General features: G+C 54.5%; 1 protein-coding gene and 1 long non-coding RNA gene across 7 annotated transcripts in view; one reads left to right on the plus strand and one right to left on the minus strand.

Moving 5' to 3' along the window:
- Kifc3 (kinesin family member C3) overlaps window positions 1-25309 on the minus strand; it is a 74512-nt gene that overhangs the window by 30464 nt on the left and 18739 nt on the right. For 2 of the 5 annotated variants that reach the window (XM_058575941.1, XM_046435202.2), the window contains exons 1-2: window positions 4254-4373; window positions 51-261 (exon numbers count right to left, since the gene is read on the minus strand). In XM_058575941.1, the coding sequence (XP_058431924.1) occupies window positions 51-222 (172 nt within the window). In that variant the 5' untranslated portion in view covers window positions 223-261; window positions 4254-4373. Of the gene's footprint in view, window positions 1-50; window positions 262-4253; window positions 4374-25309 lie in introns of those variants that run through there. The other 3 variants (XM_046435199.2, XM_046435200.2, XM_046435208.1) reach the window with 2 other exon arrangements.
- On the plus strand, window positions 158-25259 carry LOC124086726 (uncharacterized). 2 transcript variants are annotated; one of them, XR_006849898.2, is made up of 5 exons: window positions 160-583; window positions 10144-10926; window positions 12974-13007; window positions 15322-15467; window positions 17194-25259. It is a non-coding gene; the product is annotated as an uncharacterized LOC124086726 (long non-coding RNA). The 2 variants fall into 2 exon arrangements; XR_009225912.1 differs by lacking the exon at window positions 17194-25259 and having other exon boundaries at window positions 158-1740.

The raw sequence follows: 25309 nt of genomic DNA on the forward strand, positions 1-25309 counted from the left end.
TCTGGAGGAAGGAAGGGAAATAAAGAGGCATTTTAAAAATGCGGACTCACCAGTTCTCAACCTCCCCGGGCCGGTGTGTGGGAAAGGGCGGGCGGCGGGACTGGCTGGGGCTGGGGCGGGGCGAGCCATCCCCGGCTCGGGCTCCCGGGCCCGGCCCACTCTCCACAGGCCCCGCAGTGAGGGCGTGGCTCCCAGGTTCCACGTCCTGCGAGAGGGGACCATGGCCCGGGGCTCAGCAGCCTCCTCTGGGTGCCGGGCAGCCTGCGGAGAGAACACGGGAAGAGAGCTTGAAGAGGGCTGGGGGCACCCTGGAAAGTCTGGAGGGTCTGTGAAGGATGGGTCACCTGTTACCCAGCCCTGCAGCCTCAGTTGCAACATCTCCCAAGGACCCTGGGCTGGCAGGACGAAATGGGTTCTTTCTCCATTCGGGGGGTGCTTGTTCCTGAATATGGAGTGCTCAGATGTGTCTGGGGCACTCTGAAGAGACCTCACGTCTGAGCCCCTCCTCCCGAGCCTGGCAGCAGGAAGGTATGGCGGGCCACTGCCCCACATGGAAGAAGCACTGGGAGCTAGCAACATCCTGGTAAGTCTTGCCCTTTTTCTGGGAGACCTCTCGTTTTCTAATCATCATCAGCCATGGGCTTGACCTCTAGCCTTCAGGCTCCTCTGCCTCAGCTAATGCTCTGAACATTAGCATTTCACTAAGGAGGGGCTCAGAAGAACCCGGACTGTGGCCAGCCAATTCTCTTACAATTCAGTCAGTCCTGCACCCCAGCACCCTTCCTCTGAGCCAAGGGCATGGCAGAACCCTGCCAGGTGTTGAGACACCAAGATTCACTCATTCTCCATTTAATAGTTATTTATTGAATGTGTGAAGGGTCATAGGCAGCTTCCCATGGACTTCCTCCTAGAAGTTCTGTTTGATTAGGGGAGATGTGACCTCAAAGCTTTCAGGCAGAAGGGAGATAAACACTTCATAAACCCTCACGGTGTGAAAGGATACATGGAGGCCAAAGGTAGTGGGGAACAGAGGTGGGGTGGGGAGCTCTGGCCAACAGAGAGAGCCCTGCAGGTCCCTCGTGAACTGAACAAACAAACAGAAGAGACGGCAAACATTCACTTTCCCCATCCCCCAGAACTAGGGAATGGAGCCAGGGGCACTCCACCACTGAGCTATATCCCCAGCCCTTTTTTCTTGAGACAAGGTCTCAATACATTACAGAGGCTGGCCTTGAACTTGCAATCATCCTGCCTCAACCTCCCAAGTCCCTGGGATTACAGGTGTGGGCCACCACATCCAGTGCGTTCACTGCTTTACTGAGCACCTACTGTGTGCAGAGCAGCCTTGAGGACATTTAAGATGACTGAGCTACAGTTCTAGATTCAGTGAAGCCACTTACAGAAAGTCAGCTTGGAGTGCATTCGAGGTGAGCACTCTACCAACTGAGCTATATCCCCAGCCCCTGGTTTTGGTTTTAATACTGAGTTAGGGACACCCAAGGGACTTCCCATGGAGCTACCTGTGCTGTGGGCCACTTTCCCCATCCTTTGCAGGGCTCAGGGTACATCCACCTTTGTGGCCCACAGCACATGGCCTGAGCTGCACCCACCCCAGGAGCTCACCATGGCTCCCTGGATGAGCATCCTGAAACAAACACCCACAAACACTCCCACTGAAGCTTGGAAGAGAGGTCAGGTCAGGACACCAAGACCCAGAGCAAAAGGCCATCGCTGCCAAAGGTAAGGGTACAACCCCAAAGGTTGAGCAAGAAACGTGGTAACTAGGCGAGGCCAGAGCTCCGTCCAGGGGTGGGAAGGGAAGCTGGTGAAGGAAAATCAGAGAGTGCCAAGAGCATGGGGCACTCCACAGTCCTCATAAGGGACTAGAGAGTGAGGGAGAAGGAAAGGACAGTCAGGTGGCCATGTCAATGTGGAAGAAAGATGGGCAGAAAGCCCCGGGGGTCCTTTTAGAGAATCACACAGAGGAGGGCAGAGGAAGACTCAGGAAGTGGGGTGGGAGCCAGAGGAAGCAGCTACTTCCTTCTCCTTGGGGAAGTTTGGGAGGGAGAGGATGAACTGAGAGGCTGTGGAATTTAGAACAGGGGAGTTGGCCTGTTGGGTAGACAGAGGTGCAGGAAAGAATGGAGTTTAAGAAGTGGTGGGGTAGAGGGGGAGTGCAGGGGTGGGAGGCCAGAAGTTTTGGTCTCTGATGTTTTGGAGCTAAAACCTGGAAGAACAGCATCATGGTCTCCTCCTTCCTTGACGGAGGAAGCAGCTTGAAGTAGGCTGTTCCTGGGTGCTTCTCACTGGAAGGGGACAGGAATGTGGTTGAAGGACAGGGCAGAGCCTGATCCAAATTGTGGCCCAGCACCACTGAGTAAATGAAGTGGCAGTGTGGAGGGGAGAGCCAAAGGTGCAGACTCTTGGCCCTTCTCCGGGCTGTGTGAGGCAGAGCTGGGCAAAACCCAGCCCCATCACGAGGGGCAAGGAAGGAGAGGCAGGTGCACCTGTGTGCCAAGGTGAGATGGTGCCAGGCACTGAGGGCTGACTCCACAGTGAAGGGAGGAAGATCAGCAGGGGTGGAGGAGACGGTTTTCTATGCTATCAGGAAGGGAAGTAGAGCGGCCGCCAGGAAGATGTCAGGAAGAAAGAGGAAGGGTGTGTGCTGATCCCCAAAAGGAAAAAGCAGCTGAATTTAGCAGCTGGAGGGATGTGAAGGTCAAAAGTTTCAAGGAATCCCAAGGAAGCTCAGGTTGCAGGCCAAGAAAGAGGTTCTGCACTGTCTCGCCTCGTTGCATGGGCCTCTGATACCCAACCTGAGTCCTGGGACCTCTGTGGACCTAGGAGTCATGGGGTAGGGAGGTGGACTGGTTCAGAACCTGGCTCTGCCACTTTGTAGACATGTGACCTTGGGAACTTTGCCTCTGTGCCTTATTATCACCATCCATAAAATGGGAACAACTCCACCTTAGAAGGTTGGTCTAAAGATTAGACAATGCATATATAGTATTCAGAACAATGCTGGCATACACTCAGAGATCCAAATTTTTGTTATTCAGTGACTTTGCTCCCAGTGGAGGGGGAATGTAGAGGGCCTGGTTGGGAGAGAAGGCATCTGCCCCTCATTTTGGGCCAGGACACAGAGCTGCAGCCCTCCCCACTGCCCTAGACCAGGGACAAAGTTGGAGGGAAAGACTTCACAGCACTCCACCCCCAGACTGCTACTGGGAAAGGCTTGTCCCTCTGGGAGAGTTGGGGGCAGGAGGGTTGGACAGGAGCTGGGACTTCCCCTGCTCCACATCAAACATCCTGGGTTTTCCAGGGCAATCCAGATTTCAAAGCCTCTGCTCCCTGGTGCCATTACCGGCAGCAGAACTCACCACCCCGTGTCCCTTAAGTCCAATCACTGCGAATCCAGAGCCCCATTCTGAGGCTGCATTCCTAGCAAATGACTCTGCCTGGCCAAGGAGATGGCTACTTTGTCAAGGGCAGAGGGAATAGCCTAGTACTCACCTAGCCTAGGGCTGAGAAAAAGCCAGGGAACGGGAAAGGCAGGGGGTGGCCACAACCCCCAACCTTGAGACAGATGTCTTGTGGGGTCGGGGTGACAAACGGTGCTTCAGAATTTACATACAGCTTCCGTTTTAAAAATCTCCCGGGACGGGACCAGGCCCCTTCCCTGTGCCAGCCAGCCCAGTTCCGAGTTGTGGCTCTAACCGGGCATGGGGGCTGCAGGGGGCAGCTTCTGGGCCCCCCCTCCCTGCCGGGATTCCGGGGCTGCAGCTGTCAACGGCTGATTCCTAGTGTTGGAAGGACACTGCCCAGGCCCTGCTTCCCCACCTCAGGGCTGGCGCACCCCACCCTCCGCCTGACAGGGGGAAAGCCAACTGCCCAGAGGACGTGGTGGGAGGGACCTCAAGGACAGCTTTCCAGGGTGTCCTGGGGGTGCGGGGGACCCCTGCAGGGGAAGGGGCGGTGCTAATTGACCAGTGGCTCTCAGGTAGGTAAGCGCTCTTTCTCGCAGTTACAATCTGAACAGGGTCCCCAGGCTGCTCCGATCCCAGGGGACAGGCCGCCCCCACTCCCCCGGAGAAACCTGGGAACCCCATGGACAGCCAGGTCCCGGGGCCCGGCCCTCCCAGCGCCCCACCAGGTCCCGGCGGAGGGGTCCCGCGGGCAGAATCAGCCGGCTGCTACGCCCCGGTCGGGGCTGGGTGGGGCCCGACTGCTCAGCCGCTGAAGCCCCGACTCACCCGCCTGGCGGAGGCAGGATCCCGGTGTCGCCCCAGCGCCCGGGGCTCGGCCCGGCCCGGCACGGCCAGCCGGCGGGAGGCAGCTCCACGCCACCGCCTCCTCGGCTCGGCCCGCCCCGTGCCCGCCCCTCCCGCACACTTTCCACAGGAAATGATTAACTCGAGCAGCGGCGCGTTCCCATGGCAACCTGCTCTGACTGGTGGGGGGGGTGCCAGTGGTGCGCGCGCATTCATTCGAAGGCTGGTGCTCACACGCACACCCGCACACCCGCACGCGCTGGTGCACGCGTGTGCACTCACCGTCTGGTGCATACATACCGGCACGTGTGCTGGTGCCTTCCTGAACACGCCCGTGCCCGCGACTACCAACACATGCCTGTCCACGTGCCCTCACACTCAGTGCAAGGGAACACTTGGGCTTCCTCGTGCACACCCACCCCAGGCGGTACGTTTGTAACAATGTTACCCTTACACTAGTACACACAGCTCCAAAATCAAGAGTACAAAACTTTGTCCCACTGCAGCTGGTACGTGCACACACTTTGTTTCTCATATCCTCACTCTAGGATGGTTTCTTCCCATCCTAGCACACACACATATGCACTTGCTCCGGAAACTGCACATGTACAGGCGCACTCACACTGCTGTGCAAATACAAGCTCTCACCAGCTCCAGCGCCCAGCTTAGGCAGGCTTCCTTCCCAGCCCCGGTGCTTCCTTGCCCCATCCCAGCAAAGGAACATCATCCAGGAACAGGGAAACTGCTGGGGTTTGTCCCGGTCAAACATGCCCTTAAGATCCAGCGAAAACACCTGGGAGCCTCGGGAAAGGCCTAGGGGAGAGCAGGGAGCCTGCCAGCCAAGAGGGACAGCTGACCGGAGGAGCCTTTCTGTTCTTTGTCTCTGAAACAGAGGCTGCATTTTATTCCAGCGTCAGCAGCAGTATGCCCCTCCAGGGTGCGGAAGGAGGAGAAAGAAGGCGCTCAGAAGCCAGCCCAGTGCAGGCTGATGCTACCGCAGATAACCAGAGAGGGTGGGTAGGGGGATGGCCCAAGAGGGGCAGGCCCGGGCTGGAGGTGGCCCCGTAGCTCTGTCAGGTCTGCCTCCTGCTGCTGCCCAGGCACTGGGCTGGCAGTCAAGAATCTGGACTGAGACAGCCAACGGCCTGGGCCTCAGGGCGTCCTGGAGGCCAGGCCAGGACAGTTGCAATTCTCCAGCTGGAACGGGGCTAGTGCGTGCTTTATTTTCCAAGATTCTTGAGAGAAGTCCTGATAGAGGGCAAATGTCACGCTCCTGGAATGGTTCCTTGGAGAGTTAGACTTCCCGCTGAGAACTGGGAGCGCCTTCCTGGTGGGAGGAAGGGCCTTGAATTCCCTGCCCACCCTCCAGACAGCAGCGGTCAGTGGGACTGCAAGGTTGGGTGGAGGAGAAACTTCTCAAGCTTTCTGACCAACTAACTCCCTTTAGTTGGTTGGGGTGTTGGGGGGCGTCTGTCTTTAAAGTTTCAGAATAAAACCAGAGGTCTTGTCTTACTTGAGGGTCAGTACACTGATATTAACAACAACAAAAAAGATATTTTAAATTAATAACATTTATTGTTCTTTTTTTCTCTGATTACAAAATAGATATTCATTGAGACCATAATCCCACCCGTTGGACTTAAATGCTGCCAACACTTCACTACAGACATATTTTTTTTCCTGTGCACATAATAGATACCATTTATTCAAAGCCAAACACCGTGCCTGGCGCTGAGCTCTTTATAAACAAGATCCTATTCAACCCTGATCACCCTATGAGGTGGAGACCATCATATCCCCATTTTTTTCAAGAGAGGAAACTGAGCCTGAGAAAGTTCATTCATAGTGTGTGTCAGAGCTGAACCATGAGCTCAAGAGCCCTCGTGGACATAAGGAGGAGCTTATTAAGATCAAAGAACCAGGGCTGGGGCTATAGCTCAGGGGTGGAGTGCTTACCTGCCATGTGTGAGGCACTGAGTGGGATCCTCAGCACCACATTAAAATAAGTAAATAAAAAGGTATTGTGTCCATCAAAGCATCAGAAGGAAAAAAAGAAAATGGAGCCATTACGAGGATGCACTTCTGAAATTTTAGCAAAACTCTGGCTTAAAATGTAAAAACTAATTATTCAATGATTGTTAGAATTAAAGAATGCACCGAACTTGGACAGGTTGGAGCTCAGTGGCTTTGGCCTTGACCCTTCCTGTCCACCTTCTGTTAGAGGCATTGCTGTCTCAGGGAGGGGCAGACAAAATGCAGAGACCAGAACACTGCATACCCTCGTCTACCCTGTTCTCCAGACACGAGTCAGCAGGGCCATCTTTATGCTCAAAGGGCCTGAAACCCTCCACATCTCACATCTCCATCAGAGAAGCAGCCAAAGGCCAGAGAGTTCTTTTCCCCAGAGGGAAGCAAGAAGAGGAATGAAAAACCAGACTATGTTTGATCTGCCCCTCATGGCAAGCCAGAGTCCAGCACAGATAAGATGAACATGACTTTCCAGTTTTAACAATTTCACTTAAGATCCATTCACCCCCAGGCTTTGGCAAGTGCCTTCCTCCCTGCCCAGAAGGCCTCTCACCTTCACCTGCTTGCACCTGCCTCCACTCACCTTTATCTGACCAATTCCAGCCTGTCTTTCAAGTTTCTGAAAGCTTAGAGACCAGCCAGCATCCTTGACCCTCCCAGGCACCCTAGGCAGCCTCCCCACCCAGCAGTGCATTGGCCTTTTCCTACCCACGCCACCCCCTCCCTCAGCTGGGCCCTTTCCTGACATGGACAGGGAAAACCAGAGCACGGGGCACAGTGTCACATGCATGCCACCAAAGAAACTCTGGTCACGTAGAGTTCAGAGGCAAACAGGATGCACGGAATGGATCTGAACAGACCATTCCCACGTGAACTAATGACACTTCCTACCAAAAGGAAGGGAGAAAAGGGTCCTTAGGCAATTATTTTAGCATGGCCAGTTAGGAACACCCTGTGGCTACAAAGGGTGCTTATCCTTTCGTGATCCTGAGTGAGACTTTATTTTTTCCTTGGAGATGGGACTCCCTATGTTGTCCAATTTGGCCTCTAACTCCTGGGTTCAAGCAATCCTCCTGTTTCAGCCTCTCAATTAACTTGGACCGCAGCCCCATGCCACTGTGTTCAGCTAATAGTTTCTTAACCTGAGAGAACATTCTGTAGTTAAGAGTCCCATATTAAGGGCCAGGTGGCAGTGGCGCAGCCAGTAATTCCTGCAACTTGGGAGGCTGAGGCAGGAGGATCACAAGTTCAAGGCTAGCCTCAGCAACTTAGCAAGATCCTTGCCTCTAAATAAATAAATTAATTAAAATGCCCCTAGGTTCAATCCCCAGTACAAAAAAGAAAAAAGTCCATATCAAGTAATCCTGACTCCATCAACTGCTAGTTAGAACCTGTGTCTTCCAATAGCCCTGAACTGTCCATCAAGAACACCCAAGAAACACCTGGAGAAGACACCATGGAGGTCAGAGCCACTTGCACTCAGCTTCACAAGCACTAAGTTTGATTGCCAGCTTTGCCCTCCCCAGCTCCAGGGCTCTGAGCCTTTTTGGAGGACAGACCCTAACCTCACATCTGCTAGCTTTCAGGAAGCTGTCCTTCTCAGGATGTGAAGGTGCAGGGGTCTTTAGAAGAACACAAGTTCCTCTAGCCCTTGTCTGCTGCAGACTTTTCTTGCAGGCACTGGGGACTCGGTGGATATTTGGACAAATTACACCTTGCACCTTTCTCTCCCCGTCCCCTTCCTGCTCTGAGCTCCCTCCTTTCTAAAAGGTATATTAACTGGAAACAATTCTTCCATTTTCAGAAGTCCCTGCAGGGAGTCAAAGCAATCCTCCCCCAATCAAACCACCTTGCCCCAGACAGTGGCTGCCTTTCTGCATTTCCCCAGGGGCTGGACTTAACAGAGCTGCCCCTACTCTCAGATGAGGGGAACCCAAAACCTATTTATACCAGGAGGAGGAATTTGGCAGAGATTCTTTCCCTGGGCACCCCGAGGGGGAAAGCAAACAGAAGCTTTTTTTCCCCCTTTATCATTTCCTGTAGTTTAAAAAAAAACAGGAGAGGAATGCAAACATGCAGGAGATAATGTATTTAAGCACCAGGTAATAAAAAGATTTAGCAAGAATGGCCAGGGGAGCCGCACAGCCAGATAAGCCCCGCCCCCTGTCCCTTCCCCTGCCACGCCCCCGCACCGACTCAGTCTTGACGACCGTCCAAAGCTGCCCGCCTCTGCGCTGGATCTGCAGGGCTTCGCTTCCTGTCCCTAACTCTGTCCTACCCCTCATCTAAGCCGATGCCCCTTTCCCTCGGTCCCCATTTTCTCGTTCTTTTCTCCCCATCTGGGTTTTCTCTGTTTTGCTGTGCTGGGGATGGGATCTAGCCCTCCCCCACCCCCACCCCATGCTAGGAAAGTTGGCTTTTTGGTTTTTGTTTTGGGGTTTTTTTTGTTGTTGTTGTTCTGTTTCGTTTTGGTTTGGTTTTAGAGAGGAACTAACTACATTGCCCATTTTGATCTCAAACTCCCGGGCTCAAGGGATCCTCCTATGTCAGCTTTCCGAGTAGCTGGGAGCCCAGGCATGTGCCATCATGTCCACAAAAGACCAAAGTGGGTTTTTCTGCACCAATGAATTAGAAACCAACAAAAGAAAAAGCCCCCAGATCTCACTACCTTAACTTAAAGGCATCGGACCAGATTTTCTTTCGGGTAACTGATCTTGGGCAGACATGCTTCTACAGTTAAAAGAGGCGGTAGGAAGCATCAGTTGCCAGGTGTGGGGACACATACCTGTATTCCTCAGCTCAGGAGGCTAAGGCTGAGTCAGGGGGATCGAAAGTTCAAGGGCAGTCTCAGTGATTTAGCAAGACCATAAGGAATTTAGCGAGACCCTGTCTCTATATAAAAAATAAAAAGGGCTGGGGATGCAGCTTAGTGGTAGAGTGCCTCCATGGTTCAATTTCAATTTCCACATACACCCCAAAAAGGGCAGGGTGAGAAAACAATGGTTATTACTGGGCTTGGGGTCAGGTTGTGAGCTTGAACCTGGTTCAGCTGCTTCCTCAGTGCCTGGTTTCCTCCCATGAACTTGGGGCTACGAGGAGTGCCTAATCCACTGGGTTGCTGTGACATAATTTAGAGTAAGCATGAAACACTCTTATCATCTGGCATTCGATGACTTTTTCAAGAACACAAGCTGCAGTTGGTGAAAAGCAGATTAGACAGAGTTTTCTACTCTGGCCAGGCCTGGTGGCTCATGCCTGTCACCCAGCAGCTTGGGAAGCTGAGGCAGGAGAATTCAAAGTCCAAAGCCAGACTCTTAGCGACTTAGTGAGGCCCTAAGCAACTTAGAGTGACCCTGTTTCAAAATTTAAAAAAAATAAAAGTTGGGGTTGTGGCTCAGTGGTAAAGCACCCTGGTTCAATCCCCAGTACAAAAAAAAAAAAAAGAAATTTCTACTATGCCTATTCTCACTTTATATCCCATAATAAGTACTGTCTGCATTGCTTTTTCCTCCTTAGGCCTGCTCTTTTCTGCAGTCCCCAGGCTGAGGCTGGGACCCCATGCAGCACTGGGGTCCTATTGAACAGTCCCTGTTTTACATGGCCGCATAATATTCCACTGAGTGGCTCTTCCTGACTGAGCTGACCCTGCCACAGGCTTAGAGTTAAACAGCTTCCACTTTTGCACTTTATAAACAGCATTGCCACCTCCTCCCCCACAAAACACACACTGCACAAGTCCATGCACTCCCTGGGGGGGAGGGGAGGGAGCCAAAGGTCTGTCAATTTCACAAAATCTTTCTGAACAGAGTCGGAGCGTTTTTGTTTTCATTTTCTATGTTGCCAGATTGCCCTGGGAAGGGCTGTACCCAATTTACACCATCCTTGGCCGCATGTTTGCATGAGAACGACTTTCCATGCTGAGTTACAGCTTTTCTCTGGGATCTGGAATCCATACCCTGGCTGGCTCTCCTGCGAGGCACATACGGAGATGCCTGAGTGACGGCTGTCAAGAGAGGGGAGTGGCTGGCTCTGCCTGGGAGCATTTGTCAGCTGGGTGGGGCCAGGTGGGGTCCTGCCTGCTCTTAAGCCCCCAGCTACTTCCCAGGTGGGTCCCCCCACCCTGCTGTCAACCCCTGGGAGGATCGTCCACTGTGCTCCGACATCACTTCTGCTCTCCCCCGTCCAGGCCCTGGATGCTGGCATCTGGCAATAAGTGAATCAGTCACTGCTGGAAAGAAAATCCCTGAGAGGTGGGGTCAGGGGAGTCCCCAGGCCAGGGAAGCCCAGAGCTCTGAGAAAACCACAGCCCAGCCCCCACCACCCCCTCGCCTCTCAGCACTGTCCCTGCCCTTCCACTGTGGCGTGGGTGGCCCTGGCCAGCACCATGGTAGCCAGGCTGGGCCGGCCTCCTGGCCTCCTGCTCTGGGAGTGGCCCGTGTTTGCAGATGGCAACGGAAGTTTTGACGCTGATGATCCACCAGCCACCCACGGCTCTCTCTCTCCTGGTTCTTAGTCATTCTCACAAGGCTCAACCGCCCGGCCACCCCACGGACGTCACAGCATCCAGGTGACAGGGAAGAAGGGAGCAGGATCGCTGTGGCTTCGGTGGCTTCCCGGAGAGGGGAGGGTAAGGAAGGGTTGAACTTCCAGCCACCCAAACAACCAGAATGTGCAGGGCCTCGAACACCAGGGTGGGGAGGCCACTTGTGTGTCGAGCACGGGGCAGACTCTTTACCGGCATGTGGCCACACCACGTGTGGCTGGCATTGTTCCCGTTTTAAAGGTGGAGAAACTGAGGTTCTGCATTACGAGCAGGGCCAGGGAGGCCCACGACTGAGTGGGGAGCCACTCTGGAGGGCAGCCGGGAGTGCTGGATGTGACAGGGCCGCTGTGTCCTGGGACAGAGTTCTTCTCTGTCCCCTCGAGCCCCTCCCTGGGTAATTGAGCAGGGTGGGCTATTTGCAGCACTTCAGCCTGGAGGAAGTGAGCAGGCCACTCGGAAGGGATGACTAGCTCTGGGGAGGAAGGAGGCCACAAGAGAGGAGATCTGCAGAGGCTGGCCTCAGCCACCTTGGGAGTCGGGCCCGTCCCCAGTCATCCCCTGTAGCACCCGCACTCCAGAGCCGCAGAGAGGTGTTCATGTGAGGCCACCCAAGTAACAGGTCCTGGGGTCGGTGGCCCCTGGTCTCCTCAGAACTGAAGGGCAGGTGCTTGTGGGGCTGGAGGAGTGGCTGGAAGGTGTGGGAAAATGGGCGGAGCCAGAGCAGGTGAGACCCTGCGAATCAGAGCCAGGTGCTGCTCAGCCGAGGGCCTGGGACCCCGGGTCTGGCCAGGGCCTGCCCAGTTGCCCCCCTGAACCGTCGGCCTCTACCCTGAGCCAGAGGCACAAGTAAGTGCGGGGCATCCACAATGAGGGCAAAATAGACCAGTAAGAGGCAGGAGCTCATTCCACTCCTGCTGCTAGGGCCACTTGGGCTGAGAGAGGAGGGTCCCAGCTTCCTGCCAACCTCCCCAGCAGGCGTCCAGGACACCCCGCCACCAGGCCTCTCCTCCACCCAGGAGTGTCCGCCCCACCCCGCCTCCTGGGCAGGTGGCACCAGATGGCCCCATCCTAGGTGAACCCAGGGGGTTCACTCCAGCCACCTCCTGGAGACCGAGTGCCACAGGCAGTCATTCAGGTTCCACCCTGCGCCCAAGTGAGCCTGCAGCCTGGGCCTGTCCATGCCCAGGACCCTCCTGCAGCAGCACTGCCCACCGGGTGGGTTCTGCCTCCTCACGAAGAGACCCAGGGACCATGGAGCTCAGGGCGGCTGCAGCCCCACAGCCAGAGACTGGACTGAATGCTCCCAGGGTGGTGGCCACAGGGTGCCCAGCAGAGGCAGTGGGGGTTTGGGCTGCCTCAGCCCCCAGCTGTGAGACAGGCTGGCCCCAGTCCAGTTCTTACCCCTGCACCACACTGCCTCTCGGGGTAGTCAGGGGTCCGTGTCCCACAGGTCACTCCTGAGCATGCGTCCAAGGCTTGTCACCACCTGCCTGCAGCCACCCTGCACGGCCTTCCTAACATTCGCCCTCCTCAGGACACCCTCTCGCAGAGCCTTGAATTCACCACGTTCCCACCTGCTGTCCTTGTGCCTGTGGTTACCTTCATGACGACAGCCCGGGCACCTTGAGACCCACCACTTCTGTGGGGCCTTCCTGACACTGCCCCATCAGAAGTCCTCAGGATCACTTACCCTCCCCGTAGCTCACTAGCACTTGAAGGGTGAAAAATGTTGGGAACATGTTAGTCTTCTCAATTCAGACTCCCATGCTGTGTGACTTTGGGTAAGGCATTTAACCTCGTTGTACTACATTGTCCACATAGGTACTATTTATTGAGCACTTACTATGTGCCAATGACAAGGTACCTAGTACTTTATGTGCATGATCATATTTACCCAGACACAGCGATTACCTGTTTCCCAGCTACTTGGGGGACCGAGACAGGTGGATCACACGTTTGAGGTCAGCCAGAGCAATTTAGATAGATCCCGTCTCAAAATAAAAAATAAAAAGGGCTGGGTATGGTACAGCACCCTTGAGTTCAGTCCCCAGTACCAGGAGAGAAAAAATAAACAGAGAAAAACAGCTGCCACCATTATGGTCATTTGCTCTTGTTTCTGTCTCCCACCCAGCCTAGCGACGAGCAGCACTGAAACTCCATTACAGGTAGGTATGGACGTGAGTGGGAGGGGCTGGGACAGGAAGGAGTTCCAGAGTCACCGCCCTGCACATGCCCCAGAATGCTCGGGGGCAGTCCTGTCCTGGCTGGGGCAGTACCGTCAGAGCCTATTGCTGACAGACAGTGGTGGCAGGGGACCTGGAGGTGACCTACTCTCACTTCTCCCATCGACCCTGTCATCACCCATAGAAAACAGACTGTCCCAGCCGAAACCAAGTTCTATGGCCCTGGGAGGCGGACTGGAAGCAGCATTTGTGCAGTTGGTGACCAGCGTGGATTCTGGGTTGTTTTTGCCAGTTCAAGGCCACAGGGACAGATGCCCTGCCTCCCTGTGTGCCAGCCCGCCCCAGTATTTTCGAGAATACCTGGCCCCTCCAGACATCTCCCAGAAGCCCCAGGGGCTGTTTTCAAGGTTCTTTGCCATCACCTCCAACCTAGCTGAGCAGGGTCCACATCCCACCTCGCCCGCCCCCTCTACCAGGATGCCCTCAGGGATGCCAAGACCAGCCTGAGCCCCGCTGAGCATCCTGCACTGCACTGCACTCGGGTGCGGCAGAAGAGGGGAGTCAGGTCCCCTCCCTCCATCCTGCCCCGCCACAGCTCATCCAAATTCTTGTGGCATCTCCGAGTTCTTCTTTCTCATCACAAAATCCCAACCACCCCGGACGCGTCTCCTTGCACTTCCCCTACCGCAGGCACACATTCAGTGCCCGGCACCTGGAGCGAACCTGTGCCCCCGCGTGGGCCCCGGTGACCAATTGTGCACGGACTGGCCAGGCTATCCCTGCTGCAAATGGACGACGATACCCCTGCACCTCAGCTGGGGTGAAGCGTTCGGGAGCCCTGACCCTTTTCTCCCCCGAGGTCCTCTCCATCCTGATGTAAACCGGTGGCTGTGACCAGGCACCCACAGGAAAGGGGGCGCCAAGCCCTCCTCCCCACGGATCTGAGCCATTGGATCAGATACTTGTAGATGTTGGAGGAATGCACCTGAGATGTTGGGGAGAAGGGAGGAGAGGGAGCCCCCATTCTTCGTAAGTCCTTAAAACGCTCCCCTTCATAGATGGGAAAATGGAGCCCTAAAAGAAGATCAGTCCAAAGAAAGTGCCAAAACCAGGTACTCCGAGCCGAGGAGCGTGGAAGGAACCCACCATGACACCCCTCGGCCTAGCCCAGAAGGGGTGACCATCCTAGAGGAGGTGGGGAAATGGAGCCAGGTCTTTGGCCCTCCCAGGTCTTGGGCTGCCAGGGGCCCAGGCCTCCCTCCCTCCCTCCCTCTTGAGGCCCTGGGAGACCCACTTTGGGTCTCTGAGCAGGAGCTGGGCAGAGAATCCAGGGTTTTGGCCGCCACAGGGGAAACCTGGGCTCAGAACTGCCGCGTGAGTCATGCCTACCCGGGGAGCAGCTGACGCTCCGTCTGCGCCTTACAAAACCACAACAGGCTGCCGAGTGACAGCCGGCTGCCCGAGTGTCGAGGAATGCTGTTGCCAGACAGGTTTCCGAGGCCCCTGCGAGCGGGCTCCAAAGAGCAGACCTGGGCTGCTGCCACGCAGGCGGCAGGCACAGGCCAACTCACCCCTCCTCACCGCAAGGACCCCTCAACCTCAACATAGCCCCCTGCCAGGAGTCCCTGAAGCCAGCCACCACTCCTAGGGCAGCCACCGCTTCCAAGCCAGCACTAAGTGAAGACTGTGACTTGGGGCAGCCACCCCCCCAAGCAAGAGTGGGGGCCAGGAAGGTTGAAGGGCTCCCCACTCCTGACAAGTCTGCCATCACCACAGACCTCCCTGCACCATAAATAAGTTCCTACTAAAAATGGTAACAGCCGTGACACTGACAAGCCCTCACACAGCGCTCACTGTGGCCATGCCTGGAATTGCAGCACTGAGCACTTTTGCTGCGTGTGTATTAGTTTCACTGTGGCTGCTGTAATAAAATGACCACAAACTGGATGTAAGCTTAAAATAACAGAAATGTCAGCGGGTGCTATGATACACACTTGCAATCCCAGCTACTCAGGAGGCTGAGGCAGGAAGATTGCCTAGATCCAGGATATATTTGTGTTGGTTTTTATTTTTGTTTTTGTGCTGGGATTGAACTCGGTGGCACTCTACCGCTGAACTACATCTCCAATCCTCCCCCTCCCCCCAACACTTTTAAATTTTATTTTGAGACAGGGTCTTGCTAAGTTGCCAAGGCTGGCCTTGAACTTGTGATCCTCTTGCTTCAGCCTTCTGAGTCATTGGGATTACAGGTGGGCTCCATGGTGCCCATCTGATTAACAGGGCTTGTCCCCCCCAGGTCCAGCACACTCCACAAGGGGATCTAACGGAAACACCTTCTGAGGCCTTCTGAGCTGGCAGAGGCTATCTGCCTGGTGTGATCTATGACACTGTTGTGTTTCCTGATAACACCCAGCTCGGCTTCTCCTGCCAAGCTCATAAAAGGTACGTAAAGCTGCGGCTTGGTTGACCTCACCAGGTACCAGCGCCATCCTGACTGTCTTTCCCAGCTGCAGGGCCAGCTGTGTGAGTGGATACGGGGTGGAGAAAATCCAGCTCAAGAATCCACAAGTTCTTACCGCGGAGCTGAGCAGGGGCTCGGGGAAGACAGCACGGGCCGGTGGGCGCTGTTCTCAGGGCTCCCAATGCAGCAGGTGCCCAGTCCTCAGCCCTGGGTTGGCCGGGCCCCAGGCAGAACCCAGCATTTTCTCACTTAATTCTCACAAGGGCCCCACTAACAAGGTGACATCCATTTTTCCAGATAAGGAAGCTCATTCTGCTGGCTGGAAGCCAAACTAGAACTTGGTCCCAGCTCTGCCTGGGCCTTGGCCTATAACAAGGGCACTCGTGGAGGGCGGGAGGCCCCCGGATGGGGAGCACCTTAGAGGATGGAAGACTCGAATGGGGCCGAGGGAGGACAGGGCTGAGGATCAGGAGACTAGGGCACATGATGTGGCCCAGGCAGGAAGGTGGGACCACCTGTCTGGACGCTGCCACTGGCAGCCACAGTCTTAATATGCAAAGAGACTGCGTTGCCTTCCAATTTGAAAAGCCTGCATGGCTTTCCATGAAGCTGATGACAGAATCCAAAATCCTTCTATGATCAACAAGGCCCTGCAAGGACAGCCAGCAGTCTCCCCCTCAGCTCAGCTCCAGCCACACTGGCCCCTTCCTGCTCCCCAGACATGCCACTGGGCCTTTGCACTTGCTGTTCCCTGTACCTGCAGTGCCCTTCCCTCAGCTCCACAGCATCGCAGCTCAGGGGTCCCCTCCTCAGAGTAGCCTTAGGGTGGGTGGCCCCCATTACTCTCCATCTTACCTCCCCACTTTGTTATCTTCCTCCTACTCACTTCCACCTGCAATAATCTGTGTATGGACCACCTGTTCCTTAATTGTCCTTGTCCCATGAAGGTGAGGACTTGCTCTTGTTCCTGGTGACCTCAGCACCCCTCACTGTGACGCACACATAGCAGGTCCTCAGCAGATAGTCACTGAATGAATAAATGGACGAATTCAATAGAGAATGCAGAGTCACAGACAGATCGCAGACAAACAGACACTGGGACCCTGGGCTGGCGGGAGGAGGTGGAGAGGGGAGTGGCCTGGGAGAGCAGGGGGCAGCTGGGCCAAGCCTGGAGGACTTCCTGGAGGAGAGTGGCCCAACCCTGTGAGGGGATGCCTGGCTCTGGCTGCAGCACTGACTGGGGCAGAGCCCCTTAGTCCACATCGTCCTGCCCAGCCCATAATTGCAACCTGGGTTAAGAGGCAGAGGTTTCAAAGTGAATCTTCACCCTGTGATTCTCTGTGCCCATTTGCTGGACTTCTCCATGGTTCTGAGGCTAACTGCCCCTTGCCTCTTGCAGGCCTGGGGAAAGCAAAAGGCCAGCCCTGTGTCTCCAGGTGCCTGCGGGGGGCAGGGGTGTCCTGAAGGGTAGGGGAGGGCTAAGGGCCCCGAGGACAATTGGTAGGCCTGAGAGTTCCAGAAGTAGACAGGAACTAAATCACCAAGAAATTCTCTAAATCACCAAGAAATTCTCTAAATCACCAAGAAGTTCTTCAGGGCACCAGAGCCCAGGGGTTCAGAAAATGTGCTCTGGGGTTGACATCAGGGCCACTTCTCAGTGGCCAAGCAACCTCAAGCTAGCCCCTTGACCTCTCTGGGCCTGCACAGAAAGAAGATAAGCCCACACTTGTCCTGCAAAGGATTGCTGGAGGATGAATGAGCCAAGGCACACAGGAGGCGCTCAATACATGCAGCACTTCTTAGGGGCCGGTTATGTGCCCGAGTACTGTGGGAGGCACCTTCATTCTGAGAAATAGTGGCCTGGCCTCTTCAGAAGTGTCAATGTCATGAAACACACAGAAGCCCTCAGGGACTGCTCCAGATGGAAGGAGACCGAAGAGAGACAAGTGCTCACAAAACCTGAGTGTGAGCTTCTGTTTGCCTCAGAGGACACTCTTGGGACCACTGGCAAATCCCCGTGTGGACTGACAGTGCGATGGTCATGGGGTTTTGACATTCATTTCCTGATTCTGATGGTTGCACACTGGTTATCAGAGAGAACGTCTTGCTTTTAGGGACACACGCTGACGGATTTGAGGGGAGCGAGGCAGGTGTGCGTCCTCCTCTTGAATAGTTCAGGGGAAGAAAAAATGTTAACATGAAAGTAGTCACCGGTTAACGCTCGGGAAAAAGTTAAAAGAAATGGTGGAGGAGGGTATTTGGGAATTCTTTGTATTATTTTTGCAACTTTTCTGTAATTATAAAAGTCGAGAGAGAGAGAGAGAGAGAGAGAGAGAGAGAGAGAGAGAGAGAGAGAATATGAAAAATAGAGGAAATGCATGACCCCTCTCTTGAAAGGTCACAGAGACCTGGCAGGAGGGCATATCTTTCTGGTGGCGGGCCTCCAGCAAAGGTGACCATTAACCTCTGACGTGATGCTACAAGTGGAAAATCCCACACCTGACCTCATGTGACGAGTCACAGAGTGTAGATGCGCTAAAAATGTCAAAATTGCTCAGGAGTCTGAGACTGCAGGATTGCAAGTTCAAGGTCAGTCTGGGCAATTTAAAGAGACCCTGTCTCAAAATAAAAAATACAAAGGGCTGGGGATGTAGCTCAGTGGCGGAGCACCCCTGAGTTCAATCCCTAACATTGCAAAATAAAAAAAAATAAGGAAATAAATAAATGTCATTCATACATACACACACATATGTATGCCTACATGTATACACACACACACACACACACAATTACCTTTAAGCCATGTGTATAAGGTATATCTGAAGCAAAAGAATTTCCTGTTTGGTTACCCTCTCTAAAAGATCTCATTATATATATGCAAATATTCTAGAATCTCCCCAAACCCTGAAATGTGAAACACTCTGATCCCACAACACTCTGGTTGAAGGGATCCTCAACCTGCAGATGAATGCAGCAGGTGCCTAATGAACCTCCAGTGCCCCACGTGAGTGAGTCTCTCTGCTGTGGGGGCGGGGATGGTGTCACCAGGGCTACACCCTCGGTCAGGGCCACGGCAAGTACGTAGGCCAAGGATAGACTGGACACCAAGAGCTGGGCCAGCAACTTCCTGACAAAATAAGGTGTTCCCTGCAAACTAACAAGGTCCCGGGTGGCCAGGAGGCCCTTGGCTGAGGTGACCCGAGGCCCCGTGGGTGGAATGAGGCAGGCAGAAGGGGAGGCCAGCGCTGTCCAGGCCCTCGGGCAAATAGCTAACCTGCATCTGCAGCCCACTGGGCCCTGGCGGCAGCGGGACCCCACCCCAAGGATGAATGAACAGTGACCGTGGCCAAGGAATGTGGCCTACAGCGCAGAGCAACGCAGCCCAGCCCGGCCTAGCCCAGTCTGCCTGGCAGGTTGTGGCCCAGCCCCTGCGGGCCACCTCAGGCTGCTGGGCCTCACGGATGACCTCCTGGGGCCTCCCCTCCTGTGACCTGTCCAGGGGCGAGCGTCACACCTGAGTGGGTGGAGAGGTGCTGTCTTCAGTCCCATGACTCACCATCCGCTTCTCTCCCCTCCAGACGCAGGGTGTCAGGGCTACAGCAAGGGTTGTCCCCAGCCTGGAAGGACTCCCAGGAGGGAAAGTGGGGCTTGCACTCGAGCTTTGGGCTCCATTCATGAAAGCCGAGAAGCGTGTGATTACCAGAGGATACGAGCTTGCCTGCGACAAGCTGCTAAACCCCAGGAGCAGGACGCCACTCCACTTAACACCCGCGGCTGCCGCGGGGCCAGCAGTGACTCAGGCCCTGACCTCGGCCGCCTGCTTAATTTAGAGCAGTGGCAGCTGCCCCCCTCCCAAAATTAGCTGCCCTGTTCAGCCTCGGTCCTGCCACTCACGGGCCTCTGAGCGCCGGCACTTTGGAAATCCAGTGGGCACAGGGCTCTGGGAGGTGTTCTCCACCCAAGTTCAAGTTCAAGTAGTACCAGCTTTGGTGGGAAGTCACTCTCCTCCTCCCACTCACCTCTGGCCTCCATCGCCTCCTCTGAGACTATCACAGCCACCAGGCCCAGGGATCCCTCCCAGGCACAGTCCCCATTTATAAGTTGACACTAAAAAGTTTCACAGCACTTCATTTCCACTCTTAACCCCCAGGAGCCTCCGCGTCCCACATACAGACACCTTGGTTTCCTCCCTCCTTGTTTTTTTCTTTGCAGTGCTAGGGTTGAACCCAGGGCTTCATACATGCCGGGCAAACCCTCTACCACTGAGCCATATCCCCTACCCTCCTTTATTTTTATTTTGAGACAGGGTCTCACTAAGTGGCCCAAGCTGGCCTCGAACTTTCAATCCTCCCGCTGCAACCTCCCAAGCTGCTGAGATTACAGGCGTGCACTATCACTTCCAGTGGCTGTGCTTCTTTCAAAGAGTGAACTTCTCCAGCTGATTTCACCAGTTCCCTTGACACGGATAATTGAGTTATTTCGAGTCCCTTGCAACCACAATGCTTCTCGGATCATCCAGGCACCTGGATCTCTGTTCTCATGTGTAGCAGGTATTCCTAGGAGTGGAACTGCTGGCATTACCATGTTGGTGTTTGTGCTGGGGTTTGAACCCAGGGCCTTGTGCTTGCTAAGCAGCTACTCTGCCACTGAGCTCCACCCAGCCCCAGCAGAGGAACATTTTAAATTTTAGTTAGGAACAACCACACCTTTGAACATTGAATGAAAAATAAGAACTGCGCCTATGTGATTATTTTGCATTCAATGTCTGGATGGAGGCTCACAGACTCCACATTAAGAAGTCTTAGAAGGGCCAGGAGTGGTAGTGCACGCCTGTAATCCCAGGGGTTAGGGAGACTGAGGCAGAAAGATTGCAAGTTCAAAGCCACTTAGGGAGGCCCTAAGCAAGTTAGCAAGACCCTGTCTCAAAATTAAAAATAAAAAGGGCTGGGGATGTGGCTCAGTGCTTAAGCACCCCTGTGTCCAATCCCTGGTACCCCCATATCCCCCCGCAAAAAAGTCTTGGAAGCGAGAACTAGAACTTGTACAGGAAAATTGTGTCCAGCCTCTGCTCCTGCGAGGGCGTTTGACTCGGTCCCTCCACAGGAAGCCAGCCTGTTCTGCTGTCACCGCTGGAGGAGATGCAGTTCCGTGCTGATTCCAGAAGTCAGATTCTTTGTCACGCTCCACTGCCAGGGCACATACCTCTCATAGATGGCCTCGGGCTCCCAGGATGTGGCTGTCGCTGTCCGGCAGAAGTGCCAGGCCAGGGTTGCTCCTCCTCAGGGCGCTGGGGTGTGGGGTCCTGGGGCCCTGGTGGCCCCTGCGCAGCTGCCATCTCGGGACTATGAAACCGGACCCTGCTCAGGGAAGGCTCCGGGGCTCACACGCTCGTCAGCTGTTAATATTTCAGCAGCCACCAAGGACTCAGGTTAACAGACGCCACTTCAGGAAAGCACCGGGCCAAACACGGACCCCGTCATCTTCCTCTTGGGGTCCACGTGAGACTGCAGGATTCCACCAGGGAAGGCTAACTGGACATGCAGCCCGCGGCGGTCAGCCTGGGGCCAGCAGGCTCAGGTGTGACCTCGGTGCCCTTGGGAGCCAGGAGCTTCCCTTGGCCATGGGCCACATCCTAGTGACCAGCTGGCTCTGTGTCCACCATGAAGACGTCGCAAGGGCTCTGGCTGACCATCCCCTGGGCCGTTCACCTGATGGTGCCTCACTCAGCACAGTTTCCGCAAATCTGGAGCCAAACAGCGGCCCCAGCCTGGCACGGTGGAGACACTGGGCACCTGTGACCCTTCCCACTTCCTTCCCCTCTAAGTTCCTGGAGCTCAAACTCTCTCGGTGCCTCACACTGCCCGTGTGACACGTCACAGAGGTCTTCAAGACCACGGCCTCCCTGGTGGTGTGACCATTTCCAGAAGCAGTGGTGTCATCTGCCTGGGCTTCAGCAACCATGAGGCACTGGGTGGAAACTCCCCTGGGCCCTTCCAGTGAGCAGAGACCATGTCTAGAGAACATTCTAGAAAACATGTGTCTCTGACGCTCTGCAGAGGAAGGGACTGAGAACTCCCATTTCTGGAATTCCATGTCAGTTCTAGAAGGTTCTACCTTGAAGACTGAAGCCATTTTGCCATGTGTGACTCATACCAAGAAAAAATAAAAAATAAAACCGAGCTTCGACTTCGAGGATCACGACATCCCAGAAGCCCCTGGAGCATCTGGGAGGAGCGACCCCTTGTTTCACCCAACAACACCCGGAGACAAGTTCTGTGTGTGAAACCGTTTTCAGATGAGGAAATTGAGGTATGGAAAGGCCAAACACTTGCCCAAGTTCCCCCGCCGGTGAGCAGCAGGCCCAGGACTTGCTACTCAAGGAGCCGCCCACTTTGGGAGGCTGAGCAGCCTCCCTGAGCAGCCTCCCCAAGGAACAATGGATAGAGAAGCAGCCCCACACTCCTCCTCCTGACGAGTGCCTGTCACACAGTGCTTCACCCATGTCACCTGGTGTCACCTGCCCCCTGAGGTGGCTAGCATGATGATGTCCCTCTCCCAGGCGAGGAAGCCAACCAGCAGCAACCTGCCCAGCGAGTCAGCCGCAGAGCAGGGACTGGCCTAGGGCTGTGCCATCTTCAGAGCCCTCTCTGGGCAGCGCACGTGGCGGCCCGTGTGCAGACAGCCCTGAGAAAATGGAGTGAGCCAGTCAGGCCCAGGAGGCGGCGTGGGCTGTGGGAGGGAGCAGGGGCCAAAGCTCGCCTCTGCCTTCACCAAGATCTGCTCTTCATGGTCTAGCGAGGTGGCACCTGGCAGGGCCCCTGGCGCTGGGCTGGGGTCTGAGCCTGGCTTCTGGCCCCAGCTCTGCCCTGACAGGTCCAGTCTCTCTGCAGGCCTGGGCAGAGCCCCGAGGACCCTCTGCCCTGATTGTGAGGCAGGAGCAGGAAGCAGGGTGACAGCACAGACTGCTGCCCACAGTGTCCTTTCAGTAGGTGCCTGAGGAGCAGCCCACTCCCGGGAGGCACTCACCCCTCCCCAAACTAGCCCCTCCACACACAGCACCCCCAGCCCCCGCAGAGGGCAGGGACGGCGGTACCACTGCTGGAGTACCAGCTAGATACCAGGAGTGACAGGCTGCCTCTGTGCTGGCCACTTGCCATGGATTCAAGCAGACACTGTCACTGTACCCATTTTACACACGAGAAGACTGAAGCTCCGAAAGTCAACTTGCTCAAGGTCACCACCGACCAAACACAAGGCCAGCTGACCCCAGTGGGCACAGTGCCTTGGGCCCACAGCGCTTTGAGGGGCCCAGGAAAATGTTTAACTTCACTCAAATCAAAAGAGGAAAAAATGAACTTTTAAAGTAAAGACAATGCTTTCAGATATAACACTAATATATTCACCTTTATACCAATACAGCAGCAAAATATAGTTAACATTTTTTTTTTTCTCTTTTAGTAAAGAAAGGGATTGACAAAGGCCAAAGTGCCCGGGGTTTGTGGAAGTCACCACATACTCACAGGCAGAACTTGAACTCAGAGCTGTTCCCTTCAAAGGTCCTGTCTGTCAAAGAATCCTCCAGTGTCCTCCCAGCCTCTAAGGGGGACAAGCTGGGGGAGCTGAAGGGTCTACCCGTGTCCCTGGGAGCGTCACAGCCAGACACCCAGCTGGCCACAATCCCAAGTGGGCAAGCTGGCCAGGCTCGATTCCTGGCCTTCCAAGAAGCTGCTGGAGCAGAGAGACATTTCAGGAGACTCCTTCAGGGAGAGAAGGCAGAGAACAAAGAGAGCCGGGGTAGGTGCTCACTCCTAAGCCGGAACACATAGACAAGAATGATAAAGATTATCTGGAAGAACATTCCAACTTTTCTTCTTCACTTGAAAGAAAACAGGAGGCAGCCTCCACCATGGGAATTCTGCCTATGAAAGTCCAGGAATAGCCCAAGGAGACAAAGAGTGCTGGCTTTGAGGGTACCCAGACCTGGGTTGAGTCCATACTCGGCTATTTAGTTTGCTATGTGGCCTTGAAAAAGTTGCTTGACCTTTCTGATTCCATTTTCCCTTTTGTAACATGGGAATAATAGCAACCCCAACCCCCATAGGGGGTTGTAGTGAGAATTGGCTGAAATTTAAAAATTTCTATATAGTAAAGCCCTTGCAAGGACTAAAAAAAAAAACCAAAAGAATATTCACTTATTTCTTGGGGAAAGAAAAAAAAAAAACCTGATTTGGACAACCCTAGGGCCTTGAGCAATTATGCCGTGGCCTTGCCTAAGACATTGATAAATCTGTGCAGTAACCAGGGTCACACCGAGGGGTCGACCTCTTTCTCCCTCCAGGTCTTTGAGGGGAGTTTAGAGACGAGGTAGTGATCTTGCTAATAAAAGAGGTGACTTGCCTCCAATTAAGGTGTCACCAGAGTCAGAAATGCATCAGCTGGGTGACTTGGTGATTCATGCCACTCTTGCGCCTTCCAAGTCCAGGATTGCTCAACCCACGGCAGAAACCGTGAAATGAGAGCAAAGGCCTGAGTAACAACCAGGTGAGGGTCCCGCACAGGTGAGCAGCCATCGGTCTAGCAGGAGGGCCTGTCCCCCGGGAGGCTCAGGGCTAGAGTTAGAATCACGCCAGGAGGAGGAACCCCCAGAGCTCTTGGCTAGACAGCCTCCCCCCCGAGAACTGCACCTCCCTCCTGCAACCCGGGTCCCAGAGCAGCACATTTCAAACTGCGCGTGCGCAGGCACAGCCTGGGATGCCAGTAACACTCGGCTTCAGACTGAGCGGGTCTGGGATTCTCCTTCCCTTTCCTCCCCTCCTGCCCGTCCCCTCCCTTCCCCTCTGCCCCCTTTTCATCTCCTTTCCTAGGGCCTTGCCAAGTTGCTGAGGCTGGCTTTGAACTTGTGATTCTCCTGCCTCAGAATCCCGAGCTGCTGGGATTACAGGCGTGCCCCAGAATTCGTCTGGGCTGAATTCTGCATTTCTGACACACTCTGGGCTGGTGCTTCAGAGCATTAAGGACCCTGACTCTCCTCCTGGCCCCATGACCTCTTGGGCTGTCCTCCACCAGGAGCCTGGCTCAGCTTTACTCCGAAACGTGGGATCCGAGGACCCAACTGCACTGCTAAAAACTGGATCCCTTGGGATCTCTGTTATTTGTGGGGATGCAGGGATAAAAAATGGATTCAACAGCATGGCTGGCACATACTGTGATCTCCATTACTTGGGGGGCCGAGGTAGAAGGATGGCAAGTTCAAGCCCAGTCTGGGCAACTTAGCAAACCCCTTGTCGCAAGATAAAAATGAAAAGGGCTGGGGACCTAGCTGAGTGGCAGAGCAACTGCCTAGCACACGCGAGGTCCTGGATTTCATCTCCAGTGTGTGTATGTACACACGCATGTAGCAGGATAATTTATTGAAAAGTTAAATTTCTTTTCATCTCAACATACCTGCTCTACATACTCTGTTCAGGCAAGTAGCAAGACCCCTTGATGTCTGCCCTCAACCCCGGTGCTGGGGACTGGATCCAGGGGTGCTCTTACCACTGAGTTACATCCCCAGCCTTTTTATTTTTTTGACACAGGATCTCACAAAATTTCCAAAGCTAGCCTTAAACTTGTGATCCTTCTGCGCTGCTGGAATGACAGGCGTGCACCACCGTGCGTGGCCTCTGGATGCCTTCTTGCCCAAGGCTCTCTAAATTACAACTAAGTACAGAAATCAGACAATTCCTTTTAAAAACAGAAGGCTCCAGATAAAGCTGGGCCCTCTCCCAACACCCCTGCTCCTAGTTGCTAAGGTTTTTTTTTTTTTTTTTTTTTTTTTTTT

Source organism: Marmota monax, unplaced genomic scaffold (genome assembly GCF_021218885.2).
Source record: "Marmota monax isolate L192 unplaced genomic scaffold, Marmota_monax_Labrador192_F-V1.1 WCK01_AAM20220418_F8-fsc00024, whole genome shotgun sequence".
Taxonomy (NCBI): domain Eukaryota; kingdom Metazoa; phylum Chordata; class Mammalia; order Rodentia; family Sciuridae; genus Marmota; species Marmota monax.